Source organism: Abrus precatorius, unplaced genomic scaffold, assembly GCF_003935025.1.
Source record: "Abrus precatorius isolate BTA unplaced genomic scaffold, Abrus_2018 Scaffold8, whole genome shotgun sequence".
Taxonomy (NCBI): domain Eukaryota; kingdom Viridiplantae; phylum Streptophyta; class Magnoliopsida; order Fabales; family Fabaceae; genus Abrus; species Abrus precatorius.
Window position 1 is genome coordinate 34,559,651 of NW_020874428.1, and position 11,620 is coordinate 34,571,270.

The 11,620-nt window shown below is 31.0% G+C and overlaps 2 protein-coding genes across 4 annotated transcripts; both read left to right on the plus strand.

Moving 5' to 3' along the window:
- The first annotated feature begins 3,253 nt into the window (after positions 1–3,253).
- Positions 3,254–6,567, plus strand: LOC113846505 (monogalactosyldiacylglycerol synthase 2, chloroplastic-like). The gene is made up of 8 exons (XM_027474865.1): positions 3,254–3,999; positions 4,387–4,559; positions 4,896–5,057; positions 5,141–5,282; positions 5,441–5,665; positions 5,777–5,839; positions 5,916–5,990; positions 6,088–6,567. The coding sequence occupies exons 1-8, from the start codon at positions 3,736–3,738 to the stop codon at positions 6,343–6,345; spliced, it is 1,362 nt and encodes a 453-aa protein (XP_027330666.1). The 5' UTR covers positions 3,254–3,735; the 3' UTR covers positions 6,346–6,567.
- A 2,378-nt stretch (positions 6,568–8,945) lies between these two features.
- LOC113846506 (actin-related protein 2/3 complex subunit 3) lies at positions 8,946–11,255 on the plus strand. Of its 3 annotated transcripts, none has more exons than XM_027474867.1 (4): positions 8,946–9,205; positions 9,310–9,418; positions 9,507–9,776; positions 10,899–11,255. In XM_027474867.1, exons 1-4 carry the CDS (start codon positions 9,203–9,205, stop codon positions 11,039–11,041), a joined length of 525 nt encoding a protein of 174 aa, XP_027330668.1. In that variant the 5' UTR covers positions 8,946–9,202; the 3' UTR covers positions 11,042–11,255. The 3 variants fall into 3 exon arrangements, with proteins under 3 accessions (XP_027330668.1, XP_027330669.1, XP_027330670.1); XM_027474868.1 differs by having other exon boundaries at positions 10,925–11,255; XM_027474869.1 differs by having other exon boundaries at positions 10,909–11,051.
- Positions 11,256–11,620: the final 365 nt, after the last annotated feature.

The following is an 11,620-nucleotide window of genomic DNA, read 5'->3' on the forward strand; positions in this document are numbered from 1 at the left end:
AAAATTATATTTAATAAATTTAACAAATAAACAAATAAATTTAATAATTATATTTTTTTACTTTTAAAAAATTCTTTCCATTGTAGCTGACAGTTAAGGTATTATAAATATTATTCAAATATATAAGTAACGTGTATTTAGAAAATAATTTAATCTCATGATATATTTTAATATTTTTAATTAAAATAATAAAATATCAATAATTTTTTTTTGTTGGTTCCGTTAAAAGTTTTTATAGTTTTGTGCTACATGTACCGTTAGTCGTTGTCTCATTTTTAGATGTCTGACACTTCTTTATCTTTTTATTTTATTTTATTTTTTTATATTTAAAATTTTATTTTCTTGCCATCAATACCGCATCTTCTTAAAAAATAAAATTTTAAATATTAAAAAATAAAAATAAAAAAGAGGGTAAAGTATAAATTTTAAAAATAAGATGATAAATATTATATATGTCATAAAATAACAATTTTTTTTAATAAAATTAAAAATAAAAAAATTATTTAATTTTTTTTTAAAAGTTAAGTAATATAGTGAACGAAGAGAAAACTTAAAAGAAGAAATCAAAATTTAACGGATAAAAATACTACTTTTATTTTTTTTTATGTTAAAAACGTGAGACAAAAGATTATTTATTATTTAAATAATCGGGGGAAGAGAGATAGAAAGAGGGGCAAAGCTCACCTATAGTCTTCTTGAACCCCTCTTTTTTTCTTTGGTGAGTAGTCTTGAATCGGTGTCTGGAAATACATAGAATCCGATAATAAAACACCATGAATTTCAGTATCTACGAAAATAAGATAAATACTCTTCTTTAGGTGATTATAAGGTAGAATGCTTGTCCTGAGAAAACATGTTCATTTTCTAATGTATTGCGTCACCTTTGTTTATGAACAGAACTGGTTTGCTTCAATATAGCAATTCCAGCTTGGCATGTCCGACACGGTTACATCGCCAGCCAAGCCCGACGAACTTTAAGATGGAAACTGAATCATAATGCTGACGCCACCATCTACAATGTTAATTATTTTTTAATTTATTCTTTTATTATTAATTAATTTTCTATATTGAAAATAAAATCTTTATTTTTAATAAATATTATTTAATAAATAAAAGTATATTTAAAATATATTAGTAACATTTCTCTTATTTAACTTTGCATAAATTTTTCTTTTTGTTTTTATTATTTAAATAATAAGATATATATTTATTATTCTCCTCGGCACAATATTTATATATTTTTACTTTAAAAAAGAACGCGTGCGTATATAAACTCATATAAGGTAGAAGTACAGTTGAAAATAGTAAATTAAAGTCCTGTAACTGCTAAATAAAAAATCAAGTATAAAATTTAGTTAAATATTATAATTTATGTATTTATACATGTTAATTATATTTTTAATTGTTGAGTTTAAAAATTTTACATAACAACTCGTTCATTAAAAATTCATAAACTTGTTTGCATTGCAATCCTTTTATTTACGGGGTATTATCTTTTCTCGAGATCGCAGCCTTTTTTTTTCCCTTATGTTGATGATGATTCTAGTTTGCTTCGAATAATATATTTGTTTAAATATCCATAGTGTGTATTTGTTTTTTGGTGCTTGAAAGTCCACCTATTACTAACAACAATGGTCAAGTAGCTTTGAAAGCTTTCAACTCAAGGGACCCTACTTGGTCCCTCACAATACATTGAATAAGTTCTCAATTCCATGGGATATTCTACACTTCTATTATTATCATCAATGTTTTGTAATGAACTAACCATGTCAACATTAATGTTAAAATTAAACTTAAAAACAAGTTGAACAACATATTGATTGAATTTTTAAAAATTGATTTTGAAAAAAAGTTGTACTTGTACTATAAAAATTACTTGAATTTATCAGTGAGTTTGATATGCAGTTTTTTTAAACAAAAATTATTTAAAAATTAAATTATTAATTAAACTACACTCACATTATTAAAAAAAACATATACACACTGATCATCACAAAACGTTGTATTAATTAAAAATTAATATTTTTATAAAAATAAATTCAAAAGTTATACTTAAATATGTTGTTAATGTTATAAAAAAAATTAAATTTTCTATGGATTGAACAATTTTAAAAAATATTTATCTTTAAAATATTCAATCCACTTGTATTGAATGACAGAAGTGGAACCTCTTGTTGAAGAATTAGGTGACAACGCTAAGTGTAATTTTCTTGCAAATGAAACGTCACCTATTTTCCCCAATGTTAGCTGCATAACGTGACATTGGCACAATGGAGCACTGACTTAACCTACAAAAATTAATGTCACTCCAGTCAAAATTTTATTTAAGTAGCGCTTTATTCTACACAAACACCTTCTTTCATTTCATTATCAATTGCATAAAAAATCGTCATCAAACAATGCCCACTCTAACAAAATTCTAGGTACATAAAAAATGTTATTCTTAAACAAAAACAAATTAAAACTAAAACTAACCACATATTAATTCAAGTGATTCAATTGTTTGCTTGTTTAATTGGAATATTTTAAGTCACTATTTCACAAAATAATTCATTATTTTGCCTAGATTATAAATTAGGTATAGAGTATATTTGAATACACAGTTTATTCAAATAATTTTTTCATACTTTAATTTAAAATAACAACTTTTGTCATAAATTTAAAGATAAATGTTATTAAAATATCTTATTTTTATCTATAAATGATGTTTCTATATTTTGAATAGACACTTTTGGATGTCTCTTTTATTTTATATGATGTATTTTTTGAGATGTATTAATATAAACGAATTGTACCCATCTATAAATTTTGTTTTCGAACGGAATCAGACCTCGTGGTTTAAGAAAGATAATTAACATAAGAATAAAAAAATTAAAATTTATCTCAATAAGTTGTGATTAAAAATATTTTTAAAAGCTCACCTAAATTTGTCTTTAACTAAAAATTTAACATTTTTAATAAATTGTACAAAATCACACATAAAAAATATAAAATAAACACTTAATAAATAATAATGATTAAATACTATAGTTTTTAATACAAATTTATTATTTATAATTTTATGCAAAATGTGAGGGAGACAACAATAACATCTCCTTGTATCTAATTTCTTTCAATCTCTTTACCCATTAGCACAGCAACTTGCATGGACAAAGATCTGATTTGATTAATTAAAAAATGTGTTTCTAGCTTTCGTATAAGCAACCCAAAATAGGACTTACTTTTAAGCGATGGCGAGGCATGAACATAGGGAGGGCAATGCAAACGAGTCGAAGGCTCGAAGCAAGTGTTGTCAACACCAGAGAACCCATCCTTTTCAGCAAACGCAAATACCCAAAAGCAAGAGGGCATAAGAGCAAAGCTAGAAGACAAGAATGATTGATTGAAGAGAACAACTCAACTCTACTGTTCAAACAACGCAAAGATTCGAATCTTCCAATAAGAACATTCGATCGGAAGAAGAAAATCCAACGGCTAAGATTCACCGAAGCCACACAGCCTCCAAAAATTCCATGGCATAATTCCAACACCCACACCTTATAACACACCAACATTAGTAACCTTTCTTTCTCTCTCACCCTTGTATTTCGCCATCTCTGCACCAATCATTCCCTTTCTCTTTTCTCTCTTCCCTTAACCACAAGCACTTCCACTCTCTCTTCTCCGGTGAAGCCTCGTTTCAGTGGTGGCGGGAACGAGGTTTGACCGTTAGGTGAACACCTCATTTTCTGGGACATGGAGGTTTCTGTCGGGTCGCCCAGAAAGTCCATAGCGGAAAAAGTGTTTGGATATCACGGGAATAACAGCCAAAAGAGGCGTGGGAATGACTCTCACAACGTTCATGATGATGACAGCGATGGAGGCATGGAACTCATGGAGATTGGAGCTGAAAGAACAAAGAACGTGTTGATTCTCATGAGTGATACCGGTGGTGGACACAGAGCCTCCGCTGAGGCCATTCGTGACGCCTTTCAAATTGAATTCGGTGATGAATACAGGGTAATGAAATCTATCTTTTGCTAAGTTTCTTTTTCCGTTATATTTGACCGTTGGTTCTGGATCCGTTTTTGCTTTTCTTCCATTTTTTTCATAACATTATGTTACACAAGTTTTTTTTTTTTTTTAATTTAAAAAAAATAAGTTTATTTGTTTCTTAAGATTTGTTTTGTACAGGAGTTTTCTGGTGTGGGATATTTTTGTTGTGTTCTTCGTATGTTTTTGTCATGTCTTGCTTATTGGTCACGAGGACTTTGTCGCTACGTTTTGTTTTCTTGGAGTTATTTGCGCGGCTTTTTTTTCTGGAAAAAGTAATTTCATTTTGTGCCAATATCAAGTGTAGGTTATTTTATGTTTCTGTGCTGATTATTGAACCTTTTCAATTTTCAGATATTTGTTAAGGATGTTTGGAAAGAGTACACGGGGTGGCCGTTGAATGACATGGAGGGGCAATATAAATTCATGGTTAAGCATGTGCAGCTGTGGAATGTTGCGTTTCATAGTACTTCTCCTAGATGGATTCACTCTGTGTATTTGGCTGCCATCGCTGCCTACTATGCTAGGTACATTCCTGTTCTAATTTTTCTCTTTTTATAATTAACTTTTATCAATGGTTTTTTCATCAAAATCTGATATAACTTTTTTGGTTAAAAGAGAATATGACTTTATGGACAACTTGGTCTTTACTCTTTTATCATTATTCAATTGTCAATAATTGCAATAAAGGTTATTCCCCTTTGCTCAGCAAAATAGGAATAACTATTCATATCTGTAGCTGTAAAATCTTCCTACTTTTTTAGTCTGTGGTGGGTAAAGGATTTTTTAAATTGCATTTGTTTTCTTGTATTTTACTAAATTAAGTGGTGTTTTTCTAATTGGTGCGTTTTCTCATTTTGCAGGGAGGTGGAGGCGGGGCTAATGGAGTACAAGCCAGATATAATCATTAGTGTTCATCCCTTGATGCAGCATATTCCATTGTGGGTTCTAAAGTGGCAAGGTTTGCAAAAGAAAGTGATATTTGTCACAGTGATCACAGACCTCAGTACATGCCATCCTACTTGGTAAGTCCACTTTGTTAAATTTTCTTGCTTAATTAATGTTTGCATGCTCTTAGTCTAAATTCTAACCTTTATTCTGCTTCCAGGTTTCATCCTTGGGTGAATAGATGTTACTGCCCTTCACAGGAGGTTGCCAAGAGAGCCTCACAAGACGGTCTCGAGGAATCTCAAGTCCGTGTTTTTGGCTTGCCCATTAGGCCTTCTTTTGCCCGGGCAGTTCTTGTGAAGGTATGCATATTGAAGGTGTAAATGCATGTTTGATTCAATTTAATTTGAATGCACAGTCACTTAATTTTATGAGAACTTTTAAAAATTTATCTTTCCCAAACATACACTAGTGTAGTTTTGCTTTCATTGATGGCACTGATTTTGTCTTACTACTATAGGATCAATTAAGAGAAGAACTCGAGATGGATCCCAACTTGCCAGCAGTTTTGCTGATGGGGGGTGGTGAAGGAATGGGTCCTGTCAAGAAAACAGCAAAGGCTCTAGGAGAATCACTTTATGATAAAGAAGCTGAGAAACCAATTGGACAGTTAATTATCATATGTGGTCGTAATAAGAACTTAGCATCTACCCTTGAATCTCTTGAATGGAAGATTCCTGTAAAGGTAAGTGGCTTCACTCTTCATAAACCTCTGATATCTGAATAAGTGAACAGCCAATTTCAGAATAGCATAATAGAATGCCACCTGATAAAACCTTGTTTCTTGGTTTAATAGGTTAGAGGATTCGAGAAACAAATGGCCAAATGGATGGGAGCCTGTGACTGCATCATAACAAAAGTAAGTTACACCAATTTGCTCATTGTGTGATACCTCACATGCTAGCATAGGCTCAATGGTTCTATGAAATTTTCAGGCTGGACCAGGTACAATTGCAGAAGCATTGATCAGAGGGCTTCCTATAATCCTCAATGACTATATCCCCGGACAGGTGAGTGATTAAAATGTTCTCCTCAACGCTATTCAGTCTTTTTTTTCTTTTTAAAGTGTCTTATATTGATTCTTAGCTGGCATGATGGCAACAACAGGAAAAGGGTAATGTGCCTTATGTGGTAAACAATGGAGCTGGTGTCTTCACTCGTAGTCCTAATGAAACTGCAAGAATTGTGGCTGAATGGTTCAGCACAAAATCAGATGAGCTGAAAACAATGTCAGAGAATGCACTTAAATTAGCTCAACCAGAAGCAGTGTTTGACATCGTAAGGGACATTCATGAACTTGCTCAGCAACGAGAACCAGCAAATTTTCCATACTTGTTGACCTCATCATTTACCAGCCTAATCTAATTCATTCATTGTGCACCTTTTACATTAGCTTTTTTGCATTAGAATTGACATGTATAGTTAGCTTTTCAAATTATATCATTCTTTATCCTTGTAGCTTGGTTTAACTGTCATTAGCTACAAAATTGTGGTAAACAAGCTCTGGTTTTATAAAATGGGTTGTCTGTAACTGCAAGATGGTTTAACATTCTACTATGCATTTCAGTCAAATGATTTTTTTTTCCCTCAATTTTTGCTCTTTGGAATTATATTTAGCACTTGATAAACAAAATTTTGGCTATGTAGCGGCCTTCGTTTACCATGCAATATATTTTGTCTACAATTATCCTGTGAGAAGCGCGTCATATAGATCCGTTGTCTTTGAAATTTGATTGGCTTGCTGCTTATAAGATAGCTTAAAGTAAAGAATCAAAGTAAAACACAAGTTGATGATGCGCATAATCTTGGCCAAACTTAAAGAATATTAAACCTGAAAGCATGACCAAAAATAATACATTCCATAAAGAAAAAATTCAACATATTCAGCCCAGGTTTAAATTTGTTGTGTACTTGACAAATTTTAAAATAGAAAAACGAAAAAGAAAGGGTAAAGATTGACAGTGTATCTAAGCAATATATATGCATTTTGACGTAAATTTTTATTTTTATTAATATGCTCATTTAGATATTGTTTGGTTGGAATTTGGAGGGGAGGAAAGGAGAGATTTTTATATCCTCATTATGTTTGGATCAAATATTTTGTGGGGAGGAAAATATAGAGGAGTAAAATTATTGTTAACTCAAGTTTTGCATCTCCCCAATACATCATATTGTAAAATTAAAAATTCAAATTTAGTTTTTTACAAAAAAAATTAAATTAAATTAAACAAAGATTGCTCAACTTCGCTTTTCTATCTTTTAGTTTTTCCTCTTATATGATTAATTGATACTTTTTTCCACACTGTAAATTTAAATATTTTATGTTTCGTTTCAAACTTAATTTAAATAATGATTTTTTTTAATGTAGTATGATTTTATAAAACTAATGCCAAGTACGTTTTTCAATAAATTATATTTTTTTAACACATCATAATCTTATTTATATATTTTTTTTACAAGTACTTTCAAGAAGATTTTAATAATTTTTATAATATCTACCTCAAAGTTTACGCAAAATATTTATTATTATTTTGTTATTTGTTCATAATAAAGAAAGCTAGTGAGATTTTAAAATGAAATCAATCAAAGTAAATGTTAATAGTAAAAATATGTTCTATAGTATTAAATAAGAGTAAAATTATTTTACTAATATAATTTACGATCACAAGAAGGCACATACCATGCAACGTTGAGAAGTTGTTAGACATCACGCTATCAAAGGACTAGTAGGTTTTGACACTATCAAAATACTGACAAAATTATAATGCCATTTAAAAAAAAAAAAAAAAAGACAAGTAAACGGAAAGAACTTTACTTTAGTGTCTTGCCCTAAAAAAATCTGCTAATGTTAATATATGATGAGATTCTTGGGCAATAAGAAATGATGAGTGGTCTCTGTTATACATTATACATATATATTATTTATTTTAAAATAAAACATCTATGTAATTGCACGAGCTTGTTAAAATAAAATCTATAGCTAAAAAATTAAGTTCAATCAGAAACAAAGACGTAACCATGTGGACCATTTTTTCTTGTACTTGAATGTATATAATATAGGGGTAAATGGATTGCTAGATCTTGTTGGATTACAGAACCATTCTTTTCTTCTACTTGCAAGAAACATTGGGATATTTTAAATTTGCTATAGAATTTATAATTAATGAGCTGAAAAATGTGTGGTTGACGTCTTTCTCCTTGTCAAAACCTAAGTGGGGAATAATATACCATATTTTGAGAACAACATAAGATGTGTTGCTAATAGTACACATAAATACCAGCAATGAAACCTTGGACTATTGAGAATAAATCGAGAAGAACAAGTTGCTTATTCTACATCATAAAAATTTATATATAGCAATATTTTAATAAAAATTATTATATTTTTTATGTAGCACAATATTGCAAAAATTAAAAAAATTGTATTATTATTTAAAATAAAAAATGTACATAATATGATTATTTATCCATCACATCAACGCATATAAGAACTTGTAACTAACAAAAGCAGAATCGTCATAAGTTTGAACCTCGCATTAATTATTCGCCATTAAGTATATCTTATTTTAGAAAAAAAATAGTAAGATGCAAAGTAATGCAAAAAGAAAATATCAACCTTCGTTTATTATAATCACAAAAATATGTTACATTTCCATTATTTTTTTAATTATAAAAAAATGCGAAAAGTGATACAAGTAAATTTAATACACAAAATCCATTGAAAAGCAATTAATGGTTTTTCGTAAATCAGTAACAAAGAAAATGTTGTTTTTGATGTGAAGAACCTCACTGGGCCGTACAGAATTTCTTATGAGCTGAATAGTTTTGGGCTTTGTTGATGGCTGGCCCACATTAAATTATCAAGCTTGTCTTACTTATCTAGTGAGTGTGAATAATGACGGCACCACCAGCCCAAAAAAAAAAAAGTGTTAACAATGTAATAAAGTATCATAATTCTCAGATCCCATTTCCACAAATTACTTTGTTCACAATCTTGATTCCACTCACCTTCACATCTTCTAACAATTTGGGTATCTTAATCCATCAATTTACTCCAAGTTTCGCGATTTTCTTATACTATTTATCAATTTGTTTTCCCCATTCCAAACAACTACATATTTACGCACCTGGATTGATCTTTCCCATCATTTCGCGAAACATTTGGGGTTTACAATTGAATTCTTCTTAGCAAACCTCGTTCGTATCATCGCCACAAAGAGACATGGTACGAGGATTCAATTCAATTCATGCTTATTCAAAATTCATAATTTTTACTGTCAAATTTTGATTCCCAATTGAATATAATTGTTGAGGTTGTTGTATGGGAAGGTTTACCACTCTAGTTTTGTGGATGAAGTTGGAGTGAGTAGAGCTTGTGGATGCCCTCTTCTTCCTCTCAAGAGTCACATTAAGGGACCTGCTCCTGTTTCAGATCAAGGTTTCTACTCTATTCTATTCATTGCTTTTTGTTTTGTTTTGTTCTGTTTGATTTTTGGGTTTTTCAGAATGTGTGTTATGTGGTGTAGACAGAACTGATATCGTAGATGAAGCCATCACCTTCTTTCGAGCCAATGTGTTCTTCAGAAACTTTGACATCAAGAGCCCCGCTGATAAGCTTCTCATATACTTGACCTTTTACATTAACGTTGCTCTCAAGAGGCTTGAAGGTTGCAGAACCTTAGCTGAAGGAACCAAGGCAATCATCAACCTGGGCCTTGAAAAGGTTCCTGTCCCTGGAGAGTCTGGCTTTCCTTTTCCGGGTCTTTTTCCCCTTCCTCAATCACATAAGGAAGCAGGTGAATCGTGGTCGCTATGCCTTCACCTAGATGATATTCTTATGAGTATTCACATATGCTTAGTTTAATCATGTATATTGTATTGTCAACATGTTAATTGGTAGTTTTAGTTGTTTAAGAAGCTATTTAATTGAAGCCCACCTCCCAAGAACTGTGATAAATTATTATATTTCGCTAATTATTTTACTGAACATTTGATACAATCTTCACATTTGGTGACTTAGATTACTTTAAAATCACATGACAAACTGAGTGTGTCTATGCCTCAATGGGTGTCATTATTTTGAAAGACAACAAATTATGTCACTGCTTTTTCGTTTTGAATTTTGAGTACACATGTAATAACAAAGAATGTCAAGTCTTTGGCAAAAAGATGAACCATTCCTTGTAGTATCTATCTTCCTTCCTTGCATACCCCTAGGCGTGGAGGTAGGTAGGTGTTTGATATGATAATTGGGGAACATAAACATGGAACGGAGTGATACCAAATGCTAATGCGTTGATCTTCAGGGACCTAAATAGATAACTCAAGTTTGGAAAACTCATTCAGAGAGGTTCATTTTAAATAACTAACTTTTACTTGGGGACTTTAATACGGCCGTTGTAAACCAAATTTTGCAGTGTTTCTCATGTGCTCTGGTGCTTGGATTTCAACTGAACGAAATAAAAAGAAGAAAATTACTTTCTAAAATGGAGTATGATGTGTTTCCTTTCTGCATCCATGCAGGATTTTCAGCTTGAATTTATGCCGGTAGTAGATGTAGGCTTTCTTATTCCGTCATATATATTTATCATGAAGCCTTTTTAAAGAGCCAATTCAAGTGGCTTTGTACTTATTTTTTCAAAAACCTGACAAACTTCCATTGACCGAAGAGTGTGCTGAAGCTTTTGGGTTTCCGTTAAATATTATTGTAATCAATGTTTCTGGGTGATATTACCTTGCTTTTCATCATAGATGATTAGAAAATTGAGATTTCACACTGCGCTCAACACCTTACATTGAACATTTATACTGTTGATTTGTTTACTCTGTCTGATGCAACGTTGCAATTTAGATAATTTGTTTTTATAGACCATATAAATTATTCTTATATTTCAACTCTTGTGATTCCAACAATGCAGAATTGTTCAGAAATTATTTGAAGCAGATACGGGAAGAAACAAGTGGGAGGTTATTGAGCGTTGCATACAGACCTAATGGCACTCCAAATAAATGGTGGTTGGCATTTGCCAAGAGGAAATTTATGAATATAATCATTCCTTAAACTGTTGTGGAGAACATGCAATTCTTGAACCATAGCCTGAGATTGTGAAAAATACACTTAAACACTGTTGATCTGCTAATAAAAAAAATATAATGATTCTTGAAAGGCACGCTGTTTATTGTCTGTTTTGAAACTTTGATTTTGAATATTCTCAACTACTGCTAGCTAGGGTGGCACTCATTTTCACCATTCGTTTGCTGGTCACGTCTACTTTGCCCCTCATAAAGAGTCCATAATCATAATCAGGCTATGACCCCAGCCTTGCTTGTGCTAGTGATGCTGATTATGTTTAGTTGTTGTGTTGTCAATTTTCAATTATGCATTGCAAAACTGCATCAGTCACACGTCAACTCCACTTTATTATCAGAATTATGAATGTGCATTATTATAGCTGCAAGTTTTATTTCAGGTTTTTTCCCCATCTTATTGACGAGAACACTAAAGATATTGATTAAAGAAATAATGAATGGATAGTTTTTGTTAGAAATTATACTATGATATATTAAAAATCATGTCAGGAGCACATTATAGCATTTTTTAAATATTTTTTATTTTTTTCTTTAATTAATGTTTTAAGGA

Coding starts and splice junctions, on each gene's coding strand:
- LOC113846505 (XM_027474865.1), top strand. CDS start 3,736: ATGGAGGTTTCTGTCGGGTCGCCCAGAAAGTCCATAGCGGAAAAAGTG. Junction 5,666..5,776: donor AATGGAAGATTCCTGTAAAG/GTAAGTGGCTTC, acceptor TTGGTTTAATAG/GTTAGAGGATTCGAGAAACA. Junction 5,991..6,087: donor ATGACTATATCCCCGGACAG/GTGAGTGATTAA, acceptor TGGCAACAACAG/GAAAAGGGTAATGTGCCTTA.
- LOC113846506 (XM_027474867.1), top strand. Junction 9,419..9,506: donor TGCTCCTGTTTCAGATCAAG/GTTTCTACTCTA, acceptor TATGTGGTGTAG/ACAGAACTGATATCGTAGAT. Junction 9,777..10,898: donor TCAATCACATAAGGAAGCAG/GTGAATCGTGGT, acceptor CCAACAATGCAG/AATTGTTCAGAAATTATTTG.